The sequence below is a fragment of the Choloepus didactylus genome, chromosome 6, assembly GCF_015220235.1.
Source record: "Choloepus didactylus isolate mChoDid1 chromosome 6, mChoDid1.pri, whole genome shotgun sequence".
Taxonomy (NCBI): Eukaryota; Metazoa; Chordata; class Mammalia; order Pilosa; family Megalonychidae; genus Choloepus; species Choloepus didactylus.
This window is the reverse complement of record NC_051312.1, coordinates 118,627,606-118,646,197: the sequence shown is the minus strand read 5'-3', so window position 1 is coordinate 118,646,197 and position 18,592 is coordinate 118,627,606. Positions and strand designations below refer to the sequence as shown.

Sequence of the window (18,592 nt, the reverse complement as noted above, 5' to 3'; positions counted from 1 at the left end):
AACTGGATGAAAAGAGCAAATCAAATTTTAAAATGTTTTGAGCTTCCTGGAAATTTTGCTAAGCTCAGGCATTGCTAGGATTTACGTCGGATTTAATCCTCTGCTTTCTGTTTTATATTTTTATGCTTTCTTTTTTATTCTCAAATCAATCACCTACAAGCACTAACCCAGAAGTTACATGTGTTATATTTGAAGTTTGACCATAGATGTATAACTGGATATTTCAAGGTTCAGAATCACTTGAATTTTTGAAGCTTGCTGCTTAACCAAAACTTAATGTAAAAGTCTTTGTTATTTTAGGAATAAATTTTAAAAAGAAAATAATTCAAATTTATATTACTTAATATATATTAACATCAAATATATATTAATATAAACCAATTGCCAAGCCACATCAGCATCCCTGGAGTGCAATGAAACACTTAGAGCTTTCAGGGCAATAACCCTGGACTAGGAACAGGGTTTTAGTCCCAGCTCTATCTGCTCTTTTCTCCCACTCCCTTGCCCCATCCCTGCAGAAGTGTGACCCTGGGCCGGTGAGCAACTTTTCTGTTCTTTAGTTTCTTCATCCGAAAAATCAGGGCCCTGAACCGGATCTGTGGTTTTGAGCTGGGTTCCACTGAACCCTCATTGTTCACCAAAATTGGGAGCTTTGCTGGAGAAGGGGAGGCAAAGGAGACACGACATAGGGAACACGACATCAGTGGGATCTCAGGCCCCGTTGCCCGTTTCCATCAGAGCACTTTTGCTTTCATCTGGTTTACAAATCGGTCTTCCAAAAAGGATTTTGCTTACATAAAGGATTCAGTAGTTTACAAAAGTTTGTAAACCTCTAGATGAAATGATGCACAGACTCTTGCCAGGTTGAGCATCCTATGAGACTCTTTCAGGGTGATCTCTGATGCAATTTCTAGCCTGATCCCAGGTGGTCTCAGTGCTGGTCCCTCGATTATCCTGGTCCTTGTTTCCCAGGTCTCAGTGGAGTGGGGAGCGGGTAGCCTCTTCCCCCTGACCAGATTCCCTAGCAGTCAGGTTGTACCTGCCACCCCTTGACTTACACGGCATGGCCTGCATTTGGTTTCTAATATAAAGAGCGCCTTTCACTATCTGTCCTTGCCTGTGCTGGAGTCACTGCAATGGCTAGTATTCTGCGGTTCCCACCCTTCTTTTGAATGTCTGTGAGAAGGAAAGGATCTCCTTTTCATGAGAACTTCTCCCAGTTCCTCTTGTGCTCTCGAACCAACGTGTTACTTCACTTAGATGAGGAAGTTGTGGTTAAATGAGTAGGAAGGAAATGAGTTCAAGCGAATTCAACAACCATCAAAGCATTATTTATACGTAAGACATTGTGTTGGTGTGGTGAGGAAAACAGAATCGGTAAGGTTAGAAAATTCATGAGAAATCCAATCTGACATTTTGGGGAAGGTGGGAGACCCCATAAAGTGCTGAAGTGGAAGAATTCAGGCAAGTGTTTCTCAACTTTATGTCTCATTTAAACACATTTAAGGAGAAGGGCTGGGGATGAGTAGATGAAGCTATAGAGATAGACCAGTTTTTCCCCACAAATGTGTTGCGGATACCACCAATAGTCCTCATACTGATTTGATGTGGAACAAATGTACATTTTTCCTTATACAACCATTTATTTCTTTTAATGCACATACAAAAAAAATAGCCCATTGAATTATGATTTTACAGGTATGATAGCTTGTAATGAGGCAAACTTTTAAATTAGTGAATTTAAAGTAAAATTAAAGAAAGTACAAAATTAATACTAGATTTGGCAAAAATGTTGGAGGAGGTAGGAGGATTAATGTAGGTCAGGCAACTTAGGGCTAGACCAGCTCCAAAGTCTCTCCCTCAGCACCTTCTGGCAAAATTAATCTGCAGCTTTACGAAGACTTCTGTTTTTTAAGGTATGCCACAAAATATCTGTTTACTAGCTAACACTTCCCCACTTCATGACTGGTGCACAGAAGATGCTAAATAAGAATCTTTTGAATGGATGAAGGCATAAACTCATGAATGAATGCTTAAATGCGAGAAAAAGTAAATGCTGCCGAGCCCCATGGTGCAAAGATGTGCCCACATCAAAGGGAACAAGGATGGTGAAAAATAGGACTCATACTTGGTCTCTTGCCAGCCCCTGACTTATCTTGCACATTTTGACAGGTTTCAGAGAAGGATCCTGTTTGTCCCATGATGCTGATTGGAAGGGTCTACACAGGGTGGGGGGTTATATTGTACTCCACTGTGGACTGGGGGGTTTTTCAGCCAACCCTCTCAAATCCTGGGCCTGAATGACGATTAAGGGATGCTACGGTGCTATTGAAATAGTGTATTGGGCAACTTGGCAAAGGCAGAAGGGAATCCCAGAGAACCCAGGAGAGTGACTGCCAAGTGAGTGCCTAAGGAGCTAAACGTTGGTCAGTAAAGGGCTGAACAGCCATGAGCACACCATGACAGCAATTCTGCCTTCTGCTCTGGGAACAGAAACCCAGAGCACTTCATGACTAACAGAATCAACCAGCAAAGTCCATTTAAAAAAAAAAAAAGCCTTGGCTTGCTCGATGACCTGCATATCTCATAAGGGACTTCCTCAAATAGGATAGAAATGAATGGAAGAGAACTACTGTTTACATCTGGGAGTGTATCTCCTTCATACTTGTCCTGTTTGATATTAATCATGCGATTACAACACCAAGCAAATCCAACTCATCTGCTTGGAGTCAGCACTTCTGATAAGTGCTCGGGCTGCTCATTGTTAATCAAGAGGATGTTATGAAATATGAGTCACACAGCCTCCAGCTTTCAAGTAGTAAAGGACCCTATATAAAAAGGGAGCTTCCTGGCTGAGATATTAGAGCAGCCGGCAGGTAGGGAACCACTGGTTGTCTTGCATTGAGAAAGAAAACCGAGGCCAGTATGCACAGCCTTCCTCTGATGCTGCTCCTGCTCACCGTGGGCTCTCACGGCTTCCCAGCGATTTCAGAAACACAAGAGCAAGATGTGAAAACAGAAATAGTCCAGGTAAATGCTGAATTTCACATGCAAGAAATGCAAAAGCCTTTAGGTTTGCATTTTCCCATGGTAGTATAATAGAGTCTATCTAAGGATGGATTTCCTACAAAGAGAAATATTTTTTGTCAGAAATATCACTTTCCCAGAAAATGTATCTAGCTGTGCATAGACTTTTCCAGTGGGAGGGGAGGGGGAATTAAAGGAATAGTATACAAGCTCTATAAATTGTAACTCTGACTTCATAAGTAACTAATACTAGAGAGATTTCTACTCTGAAATTGCATTTTTCCCCTCCAATTGTAAGGATCATGAAATCAAAACACAAGCTTTGGAAGTAATTCTCTGCTTTAGCTAAAAATTAATGTTGGTTTTTAGAAAAATGAGAAAGATTTCACATCCAGTGTTTCAATAATTTTATCTTTTATCAGAAGTACCTGGAAAACTACTACCACCTAAATAATGACAGGGAACGGATTGCAAAGCAGAAGAATGGGGGCCAGGTGGTTGAAAAACTGAAGCAAATGCAGAAATTCTTTGGGCTGAAAGTGACTGGAAAGCCAGATGCTGCAACCCTGAAGGTGATGAAGCAGCCCCGATGTGGGGTGCCGGACGTGGCTCAGTTTGTCCTCACTGAGGGGAATCCTCGGTGGGAGAAAACACATCTGACTTACAGGTAACCAGACTGAGCACCAGAGTGAGAATGCTACTTCCCCTCAGAGTGGTAAGAAATAAGGTCCAGCATGTCTTTATTTTATTTCATTTTAAGGATCAAAAATTACACACCAGATTTGCCTCAAGCAGATGTGGACCAGGCAATTGCGAAAGCCTTTAAACTCTGGAGTGATGTCTCACCTCTTACGTTCACCAAGGTCTTTGAGGGTGAAGCAGACATCATGATCTCTTTTGTCTGGGGAGGTAAGCTCTTCTTGTATCATGAAAGTATTTCCACCTAGTTTCATCTTGCTCCTTAATCTTTTCAGCTGTGGTTGGAATTTCTTGTTTAAGAGGAGTGCTGGTTTTATAGGCTTAAGGAGGGAAACTACATTACACTTGGGGAGAAGTCTGTTTGTCTTTAAGCAAAGCTATGTTTGCCATCCTGGATTAGCCTAAATGAGAACCAAGAGGGACCTTTGTTGAATTCTGTTTCTTGCAGATCATCGTGACAATTCTCCCTTTGATGGACCTGGAGGAGTCCTTGCGCATGCTTTCCAACCAGGCCCAGGTATCGGAGGGGACGCTCATTTTGATGAAGATGAAACGTGGACCAACAATTTCAGAAGTGAGTCAACCAATTTTGTCTCTATCTACTCCCTTACGTATTTGTGGTTCATTGCAATATTGGTTGATTTAACTGAAGGAATGCATTTGGAGAAGTATGCATTTTTCTATTATACTTGGAAAATTAATGATACATTTAGAAAAGTGTAGGAGAAGGTGACTTCTGCTAGTAACAGCATCTTATTGGCTACAAATACACCACACTAAACTTTCTACTAAGAAAATGTTGAAAACTTTAACATTTTATTTGTGAGCATCTTTAACTAGAAGGACACACCAAAATTTAACAGTGGTATTATGACTGTGTGAAAATTATGGATGGGGAGGCTTTCTGTATTTTCCAAAATTTCCAAAATTAAGCATGTATCGGTTTTGTAAATAGGAAAATATTAAATGCTAATAGAATTTTATTGCTTCTGTGTGAAATAATACAGACCATCTAATCAGTGACAAGGTTGACTAATGTATGCTAGACTGTTGGTCAACTGAGTTTGTCTTTTAATCATATTAGTGTAATAAAAGAGTTTAGTCTCAAATCTGTCTCTGCACAATTAATAAATAAAAGCATTCCTTCCTGCCTTCAGAAAAAAGTTTTACGTATATTTCAAAAAGTCACCAAGAAAATAGAGGGATTAGTCCTTATAGAATTGTAGATTACTTTTTAACTAAATGCCTTTAAAACTGAATACATTTCAAATAATTGCAAATTGGTGTGCTGGGTTTTTTAGATTACAACTTGTATCATGTTGCCGCTCATGAATTGGGCCATTCCCTTGGACTGTCTCATTCTATGGACATTGGGGCTTTGATGTACCCCAGCTACACCTTCAGTGGTGAGATTCAGCTAGCTCAGGATGACATAAATGGCATCCAGGCCATCTATGGTGAGTATAAAGAAAACATAAAGGCTCTATTATACCCATTTCAAATAGAGCAGCCATTAGCTGTATCCTTTACAAAGCTATTTTTCATTGCTTATGTTTTTGTTTGTTTGTTCATGTACTTTTTAATTCCAGGCTAAACTAACTCCAGAACTGTTGTTTTCTTTAGGACCCTCCAAAAATCCCATCCAGCCAGCAGGCCCCAAAACCCCACAAGTGTGTGATAGTAAGCTAACCTTTGATGCTGTAACCACAATCCGGGGAGAAGTGATGTTCTTTAAAGACAGGTAAAGTCATCAATTATTCTTTGTGTTCTGTATGTATAATAATGACAACAATTATTTTACAGGCCTGAACTATGGGCCAGGCCTGAGTTCAGTACTTCTCGTGTTATTTATCTTACATTTGTTTACATTTATAATTATATGGTAGTAATTGTTTGCATTTGTACAATATAATATACATGTTTTCCCACATGTATGATGTCATTTGATTCTCAGAAAAATACCACTGAAGTAGAAAAGCATTAATATAATCCCATTTTACAAATCAGTAACATAAGGCAGACAAGGAAAGAGACTTTTTCAGGTCACAGAGTTCTCTGGTGCCAGAGCAGTAATTCGTCTTCTGACCTGTAGTCCAGGGTTCTTTTCACTATGCCAGTCTTTCTGATGAAAAGCTTGTTAGTACTTTATTAACAGAAATCAGTCCTTTACAAAGCAACATTACGTTGATGAGAGTTATGCAGTCAAGAGCCCAAAAGAGCAAGGCAATCATTTAACCATACACCTTCCGTCCTGGAAAAGACAGCCTTCCCAAAGCCTGTGATCTTGACAGGTCTCCGCTGCTCCTAAGAGGCCCTGAGAAGGGAAGGGGCCATTACTGTGGGGATCCCCATGGGTCCATAAGGACCCCTCAGGCAGATATAGGGCAGCCACAGCCTGGTACTTCTCTCCTCCCAGGAGGAACCACCTAGAGCATCCCCTGCAATGTGTGGACTCAAAAAGCCTGGAGTCCCATCTCACTTGCAGAATGGACTTGCTTTTCCTAACGTACTGCTTCCTAAAGGACCAGGCAAAATCAAAATACACTCTTTTTCTGAATGATGTAGTCCACAAAAAGATCAGTGCTGCTGAAGAGCCAGGGCTTCTGCACATAGAAAGCAGCAGCTGTCTGAAAGACTAACTTATTCTCTACTGCTCTTCCTGGGATGGTGTTGATGCTATTTTAGTACTTTGAGGTCATATCTCAAAATGCAGGGTATTCACTCCTAATGCTTTCATCTCTTCTTTCCTATTTCTGAGTGTGTAAGATAAGGCTGGATGTAAACGATAGAGACTGTGGCTCATTGCTGGGGAGAGTTATTTTTTTTTTTTTTATCTTCATTTTATTGAGATATATTCACATACCACGCAGTCATACAAAACAAATCATACTTTCGATTGTTTACAGTACCATTACATAGTTGTACATTCATCACCTAAATCAATCCCTGACACCTTCATTAGCACGCACACAAAAATAACAAGAATAATAATTAGAGTGAAAAAGAGCAATTGAAGTAAAAAAGAACACTGGGTACCTTTGTCTGTTTGTTTCCTTCCCCTGTTTTTCTACTCATCCATCCATAAACTAGACAAAGTGGAGTGTGGTCCTTATGGCTTTCCCAATCCCATTGTCACCCCTCATAAGCTACATTTTTATACAACTGTCTTCGAGATTCATGGGTTCTGGGTTGTAATTTGATAGTTTCAGGTATCCACCACCAGCTACCCCAATTCTTTAGAACCTGAAAAGGGTTGTCTAAATTGTGCATAAGAGTGCCCACCAGAGTGACCTCTCGGCTCCTTTTGGAATCTCTCTGCCACTGAAGCTTATTTCATTTCCTTTCACATCCCCCTTTTGGTTAAGAAGATGTTCTCCATCCCACGATGCCGGGTCTACATTCCTCCCCGGGAGTCATATTCCACGTTGCCAGGCAGATTCACTCCCCTGGGTGTCTGATCCCACGTAGAGGGGAGGGCAGTGATTTCACCTTTCAAGTTGGCTTAGCCAGAGAGAGAGGACCACATCTGAGCAACAAAGAGGCATTTGGGAGGAGGCTCTTAGGCACAACCATAGGGAGGCCTAGCCTGGGAGAGTTAATTTTGCTTTTTTTGGTTTTAATTTGTTGGAAAGCTCTCACTATAGCCTGATACAACTTTCAAGGCAAGTATTTAAGGGATTATTCCATGAACCAGGACCAGTGCTAAGATTTCCAGAAGCTAAAATGTTGCCATATCATGAAGTCACAGAAGCCCAATGACATTAGTTAACTTGTCCAAGATCTTGCAGCCAGGCAGAGGCAGGGCTGGACCTAGAAGTCAGGTTCCTCACTGTCAAGGTAATAATCTTTCCTGCGCTCCAGTTCCTCTGTGGTCCTTTGTTCCTTCCCAATGCTGGTTTGCTGAGGGCCTTCTGAAGTGTGGAAAACACAACAGTCAACGCTATGCTGTTACCTCAGTCCCTATGGGCTATGGAATCAACTTTGTAAACGGCATCCTCAGGAGGACAAAGGGAATGGCTGCCAGATCTGAGATCAAAATTATCCTTCATCTCTTAACCACCCGTGTGGCCTTGGACACCTCCCTTAGCCTCCCTGACCTCAATTTCTCATCTGTGGGATGGGAGTAATGCTCCCATTAGGGTTTTTCTGAAACAAAGCATGATGAAGGTAAAGGGCCTGGCCTGGTGTAAGTGCTCACTACTTGCAGAATATTAGTGCTATGTTCCAGCCAGTGGTGCACTGGAGCTGGCTGGTAATGGCTGGCCAATGCCAATTGTTAATTTTCAAGAATTTCATGAGCCATCCTTAAAGACAGCCATTGTTAAACGTTAAATTACATATACTTACAATTAAATAAATTATATTAGAACTAAAGCTAATAAAAAATAAAAACTCATCACTTCCTAACTACTTTACTACATTTTACTGTTTTTCTATGCTCTTGAGGCTGTTCATGTCTATCATGTATGGAGGAGGAAATACTATGCAATGGTGCACTACTGCAAATCTCTTGAAATCTGTCTTGGTGGAAGGATTTCCACCATGGAAATAAGGAAATGCTACAAAGCAAAACTCTTTTTTCCTTTTTTTTTTTTTTAAAGCCAGATGTTAAACATTTACCTGTACGCTTCTAGCAAGCGTGTTGGGAAGTAGTTGGATGTTAGCCAGAGGTTGCTAGCAATTAGATCAAACTTACTCTTTTTTATTTTTCAAATCAGATTCTACATGCGAGTAAATTATTTCTACCCGGAAGTTGAGCTCAATTTCATTTCTCTTTTCTGGCCTCATCTGCCAAATGGACTTGAAGCTGCTTATGAAGTTGTCGAAAGGGACGAAGTCCGGTTTTTCAAAGGTAATGCTTCTGATTATTTTTCATTATTTTTATGAGTTAATTTTTCATCAGCTTTTGGGCCAAGATATGAGGGTACTGGGTACTTTTTCTCCATGGAATTTTGTAAAGTCCAACAAGTTCACCTACCAAATCAGTGGGAGTCTCTCACTTTAATATTGCATAGTATATTTCTTAGCCATTTTAAATAAAAAGCAAATGTTTGGAGTTGCAAATTTTCTGGTCTATTTGTTTATAAATCTGGACTTGTGAAACTGCTTTCTGTGCATTCTGTTTATGTATTTAAAACCCAACCCACATTAGTTGGGTTGTCTATGGAGGATGGAACAGAACCATTTGGTTTGTGTCATTTCCTAGAGCCTAACTTAATACAAAGGACTCTCTCGAGAGTTGGGGAGGTACCCACTGTGCAGCCAGATGGGAGATTTGCTCTCAGAGTATGGTCTGCAGACAGCAGCACTGCCACCCCCCAGGGAGTCTTTAGAAGCACAGAATCTCAGGTCCCACCTCAGGCCTTCTTTGATGGTATCTGAATTTTAACAAGATTTCCTGATGATTTCCATGCACATTAAAGCATGAGAAGTGGATGGATGGGACAGGCTTCTTTGATTCTTTCAGAATGAAATGCAATCCAATGATCAGCTCCTGGGTTTGAGGACACTATGCCAAACACTTGTAGTTTAGCTAATAGATGTTTGGCGTTGTGCCAAGATAAAATTACCACATTTGATACAGTCATATGCTCAAGGCAAAGAACTGAACACAGTTCTAGTGTGCAAAGTCTTTGAAACAGGCTTTCTACTCTTTGTGTCATAAAATGAAATAGGACTTTATATGCATGAAGTTTCAAACACCATTTTCACGGGGGGTACGTAAGCATATTTGTACAAAAAGAAGGATCCTGGCTTCCGAATGTAAGACTAACTTTATGTGCTGCAGAGGTTACTGAGTATAAACACATAGAAGCTGGGCACAGCATATATCCAAGTATTTGGAACTATATTTTAGTCAGGTGCAATGATTTGAAACCAGGGTTGCAAGTCATTACGGGTTGTGAGTCATTGCAATACTCAATATCATCAGTGTGAACTTCCACAGCTAATAGGCAATCCGAAGAAGTGAGTTTTCTTCACTGAGGTGGCATGATGGACTCTATTCATTTGAGCACCTGGCTTTGGAAAGAGATCCTCAACCTCACAAACCAGTCATTCTCAAAACTTGTTGCAGATTGGAATCACCTAAGAAGCTTTGAAAAGTACACTGATATGATTGGCCTGGAGTAGGACCCTGGCATCAGCGTTTTAAAAAAATCCCCCTCGGTGATTCTAATGTGCAGCTAGGACACTGTTATAGCACATGAAACTAAGACCTTATCAAGAAACCTGTTTACTGTCTGTTGGAACTCTGGACAAATATTTTTATCACCACTTCTTGATTGGCAGGTAACAAGTACTGGGCTGTTCAGGGGCAGGACATGCTGCCTGGATACCCTAAAGACATCTACAGATCCTTTGGCTTCCCTAAAACTGTGAAGAATATCAATGCAGCTGTTTCTGAGGAGGATACCGGAAAAACGTACTTCTTTGTTGCTAACAAGTACTGGAGGTAAAGAGTGCAGAAAATTTCAGGGCATCATTTTTTCTACATAGAAAGAAAGTTCTAGATTGAGCCATTTCAAAATGAGTCTCACGTTGCCATGGCCTTCTCTATTAATGCCGATAATCCAGCACCACTTAGTCTATTGACCAATGACCATCACACAATGCCTTTCTTGGGAGTCCAGGGAGCTTGTGGGGTGGAAATTTTAAAAAGAACATGTAGAAATGAGGACATTCGTTGTCACAGAGCAACTTCAGCCAAAAGGAGCTTATCTTTTACAGCATTTACCCAAATAGGACCTACTATGAAACCTATTGCAGAATTAGAATCTTATGTTGGAGTTAGGTGGGACCTTATAGATCTTCTAGTCCACCTGAAGGAGGAGTCCATCCCCCCTCATCTCATCCCAGTCTCCATTTTACAAATATGACCTATAAAGTTCTTACTGAATTCCTGCTAGCAAATTGTCCATAGTGATTTTGAGAAGTTTACAGATTGAGCAAAAGGTTCTGACATTTCTGATTCTTTCTTGACCAGGTATGATGAACATAAACGATCCATGGATGCAGGTTATCCCAAAATGATAGCAGAAGACTTTCCTGGAATTGGCAACAAAGTTGATGCTGTTTTCAAGAAAGATGGTAAGTGAGCAGATATGTATTTCCTCCATTTTGTTGCTATGGTAATAGCATCAGTATTGTTATTTGGAACAGGAAATGCCCCAAATATTTGTCCTCACAAATGACTGGGGTTTTTTAAAGAATTCAAGTTAAAATTAGAAACTACTTATATAATGAAGTAAGTCTCTTTTGTTTTATTTCTAGGATTTTTCTATTTCTTTCATGGAACAAGGCAATACAAATTTGATCCTAAAACTAAGCGAATTTTGACTCTCCTGAAAGCTAATAGCTGGTTCAACTGCAGACAGAAGTAACCAACTGTTACAAGTTAAATGAAAAAAAATATATTTTGTGAACCCAATGATGGTTTGCCCTGAACAGCCATATTTTTTTAGTTATTTTATTTTACCTCTAGAATCACTGATGCACAGCGCTATTAAGTATAAACTTATTTATACCTCATTCTCTGTATGTTTATATGATTTAGAATGTAATGTTTTATATGCTAACTTAATTTTGTTCCACAAATGAGGGCTAAGGAAGATCAAGTCCACAGCTTACAAATTCATATGGGTCAGTTAGTTTCAACAAAGACAGAAAATCATTTCAAAGTATAAGACTCCAACACTGATCCTGGAAAGCAGCCTCGTGACGAACATCACCTCTCAAAACAGAAAGATGTGAGAGATGATAGTCTCCACCAGAGGAAAAACAGTTCAAGAACACATGTCCAGCCTCTAGGTAGCATATTGATATGCAAGAGACAAGTCTTGTTACAGGGAATAAAATACTTTATATTTGAATAAAACTATCTTTTCTCTTCTGTTTTATAAACTATTATATTTTAAGTCGAGTTTTCATCATTATAAAGAGATTAATTTTAACCCTTAAAAAGATTAATTTTCAAATCTGAAATAAGAAGTGGACAAATACGCAATACATGTATGGGGGAATTTGGAATATATGGAAAGTTCAAATCTCTCCATTCTCCTGGAATTTATATCATACAGAAGGGGAAACTATCTGACTGTTTCCTTTGTCCCATATAATGATTCCCAAATTGGTTTTAGGTAAAATCAGGCATGGCGTGCTAGAGCTATCTAGTATATACAACTTTCTCTTCTTCTGAGCCCATGGGTTACATTTTTCCATAATCCAACTCCTTGCAGTTGTGGGATTTGGGGAGTAGACATCTGACTGATTCTGGGCAGTGGGTTGTCATTGACTGATATCGCTTCAGACTGAAACTTTTGATTGCTGGTAGAAGTGTCTCCAGGACTCCTCTGTTGCTGTGGTGATTGTGGAGGCACATCTTGAGAGAGTTGCCGAAAGAGGGAAGTGGCCTGAATCACTGGACAAACCTACTCCACATTGTTTCTCCAAAAGTCAGTGGCCTTTAAGTGAATAAGAATTGAACTTACGTTGCATAAAGCCACTCAGATTTTGGAGTTTGCAAATGCTGCATGATCTACTTTATCTACATAAGCATTATCTAGCTTATCATGAATAATTTGGGAGGATAATAGAGATAGAAGCCTGCAGGTAGCCTCCAAGCTCCATGAGTTTATGAATAGTTCAACCTGCGGTGTTTGCAGGTTTTCCAAGTACATAGAGAGTCTTGAGAATATTCTGAGGTATTTGTGAATCTGTGGCAGACAGTTCTCAGCTCAAGAATCTGGAAAGCATGTAACCTCTTCTTTGGCCAACTTTTTCTTCTCTCTCTCTTTCTCTGTCTCTCTAATAAACTTTTTTATTGAAGTATGACATAAATACAGAAGAATGCATAAATTATAAGGGACCAGATCAATGAGTTAACAAATCCATCAGACTCTCGCCCAGATTATGAAATAGGATATTAGAGACCCTGAAGGGCTTCCCATCACTGCTCAACTCTGTCTGTGTTGGTTCACTAGAAACAGAGCCTGAAACAGATTCTTTGGTAGAGTTATTTGGGGAAGAGTGCCTTCAGGAGAAGTGGAGTGGGGGGAACATCTGAGAAGAGGGAAAAGGCTAAACATGAATGTAGTCTCAGGTGGAGACTGCTCTGATCTCAGGAGAAAGCTCTGGAGCAAAAATTGCACCACAGAGTTACTCCCACCTGAGGCCTTTTGTACCCCTGTGTTAACCAGTCACTGGTCAAGGTCTGGTGTATCTGGGGGAGGGGGCTGTGGAGGGATGGCAGTCTCCCAGGCGAGGTGCCTCCCATTTGACAAGGAACAGGGAACAACTGTGAGTTGCTAGCAGCCCACCCTCACAGTAGCAGGAAGGATGGGTGCACCGACACGAAAGGAGAGCTGGGCAGGGCACCAACAGGACCCGTTATACCCTCTTTGTTTCCAAAACCACTATGCTGACTTCTAACAACATATATTAAATTTGCCTATTTTTGGACAAAATTAGGTCAAGTCTGTATACTTTCATATCTGACTTATTTTGTTCAGCATTATGTTTCTGCACTTCATCCACTGTTGATAGATTTTGGGTTGTTACCTGTTTGGAGCTATGTCTTTTTTTCCCATCTGCTAAAACACGTACCATAAAATGGTTTGGCTTCAACAACAGGAATTTATTGGCTCATGGTTTTTTTGTTTGTTTGTTTGTTTGTTTGTGTTTTTTTTTTATTTTGTTTTGTTTTTTTGTTTTTTTGAGGAAAGGAACTCTGGTGGAGTCACTAAGAGCAAAGACAGGGGGCTGTCCTTGGCAACAAGTTTAGAAAGATACACCGAGGCCAGATCAAGCAGGGTCTTTTGTTTTTGTTTTGCTTTTGTTTTTTTTTAAATCCAATTTTATTGAGCTATATTCACACACCAAACAATCTGGCCAAAGTATATAATTAATGTCTCACAGAACATTTTCATTACTCCCAATAAAAATTAAAATAAAAAAGAACACCCAAAACATCCCATACCCCTTATCTGCCCCCATCATTAATTTTTTTCTTTATTTTGTTACTCATCTGCCCATACACTGGATCCAGGGAGTATCAGTCACGAGGTTTTCACAATCACATGGTCACAGTATAGTTATACAATTATCATCAAGAATCCAGTCTACTGGATTACAGTTCAACAATTTCAGCTATTTCCTTCTAGCTGTTGTAATACACTAGAAACTAAAAAAAGAATATATAATAATAAGAATAACCTCCAAAATGATCTCTCAACTCTATTTGAAATCTTTTAGCCACTGCAACTTCAGTTTGTTTCATTTCTCTTCTCCCTTTTGGTCAAGAAGGCTTTCTCAAACCCATGAAACCAGGGCCAGGCTTACCCCTGGGATCATGTCCCACATTGCCAGGGAGACTTACACTCCTGGGAGTTATGTCCCATGTAGGGGGAGGGTAGTGAGTTTATTGGCAGAATTGGCTAAAAGAGAGGCCACATCTGTTGGCTCACGTTTTGAAGCTAGGAGAAGTCCAAAATCAAAGCTTCAGCAAGGCAATGCCATTTTGGGGAGTGGATGCTGGCAATCTTTAGTCCTTGGCTTTTCTGTCGTGTGGCGATGCACACGACAATGCCTTTTCCTTCCTCTTCTGGGTTCCATTGACTTCCAGTTCCTTCCCGTGGCCTTCCCTCTTTTTGCCTGAATTGTATTGTGCTATAAAGGACTCCAGTAATCTGGATTAAAGTCTAAATTATTTAATTGGCTACACCTTAACTAAAAATGCCATCTTTAAAAGGTCCTATTTAAAATGGGTTCACGACCACAGGAACAGATTAAGATTAAGAACTTGTTTTCTGGGGCATTCACTCCCCCAAAAGGCTATTACAAATATTGCTGGACATATGTAGGCATTTGTTGATTGTAGTCCTAGGAGTGCAATTGCTGAGTCATAGAGATTATCAGTCACCTCTTCAGATTCATCTTCAGCCTCAGCTGTATTTTTTTTTCTAGCCAGAACATCAGTAAATTATTTCTGAACAGGTTCTAAACCAGTTTCTAGACCACTAGCTCTTCTCATCAGGCTTGTGCAGTGTGCTTCTTGCTTCCTACCCTGGGTCTTTTCCATTGATGTTGCTCATGATCTTCTCTGAAACCCACTCAGAATTAATGCACATGCAACCTGGAAGTGTGAAGCAACTCACTCATGGAGGAAGTATTTGACTATTGTGGGAGTTATCAATGAATAAATGTATCTGCTTTGCTCTCCTCAGAAGGATGCTCCTAAGTTGTATTTCAAATGTGTCCTTAGACAGTCCCCATAAGATTGAGCAACATATCGCATATCTTTGGCCAGTTGACCATGCATCTTTGTACTATCTCTCCCACTTTCCTTGCTTTGCTCTCCATGCCCTTCAGTCCAGCTCCCTGCATCACATGCCCCATTACTTACTTACACTTATGCTTTTGTCTCAGACTCTGCTTTCTAGGAATACCAGCCTGAGACGGTTTGTACTGGAAGTGGGATGGTGTCATCACAATGACTCAGACTCTCATCTGTGGTTGCTTGTGAAGAGATAAAGGTGAAGGCTGAGGTTTGGGGTTATCTGCTTATTGGCTGTAACACTTGCATAGTATGAGAAGAATGGTAATTATAACAAGTGTGGAGTGGCTGGGAACTCCCAATTGCACCAGGAACATGGAGAGTAAGGGCAGCCAAATATCAACTCAAAACACACAGACGTTACAGGCAACATTTAAGGAAATCCTCATCTATCGTAGATTGTGCTGAAAATCAGTCCCACAAACTAATTTCAAAGATGAGAGTTTGCTATCTGGAATTAGTGGGTAACCCTGAAAATCTTGAACACCTAAATTTCCCCAAAAGCTTCACACAGGCAGAAGTAGTACCTCTTTCTTGCCAGAGGAAAGCAGCCTCCCTTTGGGTAGATAATCTGCAAGACCTCATCTGAGATAATAACTCGCAAGATAATGCTTGTCCTCCAAAATTGCCTGTACCACCCCTCATTTTTCCAAACTAATAACTAAGATCAGGTCTCAGCACAGTTCAGATCCTAGTATTGGCAAGAAATAGTTTACACACCAAAGGAATTACAGGACTTGGCCATTACCCATCATCAGAAGTCAGGGGAACATGTGTGGGAGGGGATCATTAAGGTATTGTACCGAAGTGGGAAAATATAAGGCTAGACAGGGAAGAATTTATTGACAAGGATGCCTTCTTTCATGATTGCAGATTCGATATTCTGGCAATGAAATCAGAAGCTTGTCCAATACTTTTTGAATTCTTAAACCTCAGATGCAACAATTTCCTATAGTAAATGAGGTAGCGATGCCAGAACTTCTGTGGCAAGCTATTGAAGAAAGAATCAGAAGGCAGAGGAGGATGAGAACCTTAGAATAAATTTATTACCTGATACTGGAAACCCACCACCAGGTTCTGTTCCCCTAGAAAGCCCTAGAAAGAAGACACCAGTGAGGGGCCGTGCTGGTGTTTCAGAGAAACTTGGTAACGGCTGTTTTCTGTGGGCTGGGGTTGACAGGATGAGAAGTTGCTGTGGAACTGGACTCCCTAGTATGAGGACAGGATGGGATTCCAGAATGGCAAGGGGCAGGTGGCAGCACTAAACCAACAGACGAAAGGTAAACGGAACCACCTCGAATGGACAGAGAGAAGTTAGCACGGTTAACAGAGGGCCTTGACCCATTCAATCCATAGATAATTGCTGGGGTGAGTAGATGAACAGCCAACAAATGTGCTGCAAAACTTATATTTTAAAAATTGCAAGCTGGCAAGCACTAGGCTGTTATCAGCTAATGCAATAAAAAACCTGATTTCTTACATAGTTTCCAAGTTTGAGAAAGTCCACAGACTCAAAGCCCATTGATTGAAGAAGAGGCTAGATTCCATTGAAGAAGGATCTTTCTTTTCAATGCCAACACAAACAGACACACACACACACACATACACACACACAGGCATGCACACATTATTCCCAAAGGGACCTCTAGCCATTTACCAAGGCAACCGTGCACTGGAGAAAGGTGAATATATAGACCTTGCAAGGACAGTAGGATACCAGGTCTGAGCTGATACATATTAGAGGACCCAAAATGGCATCATGATCTCCCAGTTTAGATAAAAGGCTCATAAAGGTAAGTGATAAATAAAGTCCTGGTTCAAGGTCATGTCACAATGTTTCAATGGGTTCAGTGGCTGTTTCTCCAGCTAAACTTTTCTATAGCTTTTCTGACTTGTAGAGTAAGAGCCTTATGGTAAGAAGGTCCAGCTGGAAGCTCCTGAAACTTCTCAGACATGATTTCTTTACTCATATCTTTGGCCAGTTAACCAGGCGTCTTTGTAGTGTATTTCCCCCTTTCCCTGCTTTGCTTTCCTTGCCCCTCAATCCAGCTCCCTGGATTGCATGCCCCATTAGTTAATTACACTTAAGCTTTTGTCTCAGTGTCTGCTTTTCAAAAACTTGGTATGGAGTGAGTTGTGAGGACTGATTAGAGATTTCCTTTTTTTTCCTATGAGCCCAAAAATACACTGAAAAATAGTGTGTGTTTTGTTGTTTTGTGGAGGCTGTTCTTTACTTTTTTTTTTTTTTTTTGAAATTTTTTTTTATTGAGATATATTCACATACCACGCAGTCATACAAAACAAATCGTACTTTCGATTGTTTACAGTACCATTACATAGTTGTACATTCATCACCTAAATCAATCCCTGACACCTTCATTAGCACACACACAAAAATAACAAGAATAATAATTAGAGTGAAAAAGAGCAATTGAAGTAAAAAAGAACACTGGGTACCTTTGTCTGTTTGTTTCCTTCCCCTATTTTTCTACTCATCCATCCATAAACTAGACAAAGTGGAGTGTGGTCCTTATGGCTTTCCCAATCCCATTGACACCCCTCATAAGCTACATTTTTATACAACTGTCTTCGAGATTCATGGGTTCTGGGTTGTAGTTTGATAGTTTCAGGTATCCACCACCAGCTACCCCAATTCTTTAGAACCTAAAAAGGGTTGTCTAAAGTGTGCGTAAGAGTGCCCACCAGAGTGACCTCTCAGCTCATTTTGGAATCTCTCTGCCACTGAAGCTTATTTCATTTCCTTTCACATCCCCCTTTTGGTCAAGAAGATGTTCTCCGTCCCACGATGCCAGGTCTACATTCCTCCCCGGGAGTCATATTCCACGTTGCCAGGGAGATTCACTCCCCTGGGTGTCTGATCCCACGTAGGGGGGAGGGCAGTGATTTCACCTTTCAAGTTGGCTTAGCCAGAGAGAGAGGGCCACATCTGAGCAACAAAGAGGCATTCAGGAGGAGACTCTTAGGCACAAATATAGGGAGGCCTAGCCTCTCCTTTGCAGCAACCGTCTTCCCAAGGGTAAAACTTATGGTAGAGGGCTCAACCCATCAAACCACCAGTCCCCTATGTCTGTGGTCATGTTAGCAACCATGGAGGTGGGGTAGGCGAATACCCCTGCATTTTCCACAGGCTCCTCAAGGGGGCACTACATCATTTTTTTTTCCTTGTTTTTCTTTCTTTCTTTTTTTTTTTTTTTTAACTTTCCCTTCTTTTTTAAATCAACTGTATGAAAAAAAAAGTTAAAAAGAAAACAAACATACAATAAAAGAACATTTCAAAGAGACCATAACGAGGGAGTAAGAAAAAGACAACTAACCTAAGATAACTGCTTAACTTCCAACATGTTCCTACTTTACCCCAAGAAAGTTACATAATATAGCAACCTTTCTGTGAACTTGTTCCTACTATATCCATCAGAAATTAACAGACCATAGTCATTTCTGGGCATCCCCAGAACGTTAAATAGCTTATCTGTTCTTCTTGGAATATTGTTCCCCCTTCCTTAATTGCTCTCT

General features: G+C 40.4%; 1 protein-coding gene across 1 annotated transcript; it reads left to right on the top strand.

Annotated features, from left to right (window-relative positions):
• Positions 1–2,879: 2,879 nt before the first annotated feature.
• Positions 2,880–11,570, top strand: MMP1 (matrix metallopeptidase 1). The gene is made up of 10 exons (XM_037841234.1): positions 2,880–3,030; positions 3,450–3,694; positions 3,788–3,936; positions 4,175–4,300; positions 5,028–5,183; positions 5,350–5,467; positions 8,445–8,578; positions 10,018–10,180; positions 10,712–10,815; positions 10,999–11,570. Exons 1-10 carry the CDS (start codon positions 2,926–2,928, stop codon positions 11,106–11,108), a joined length of 1,410 nt encoding a protein of 469 aa, XP_037697162.1. The 5' UTR covers positions 2,880–2,925; the 3' UTR covers positions 11,109–11,570.
• The last annotated feature ends 7,022 nt before the right edge of the window (positions 11,571–18,592 follow it).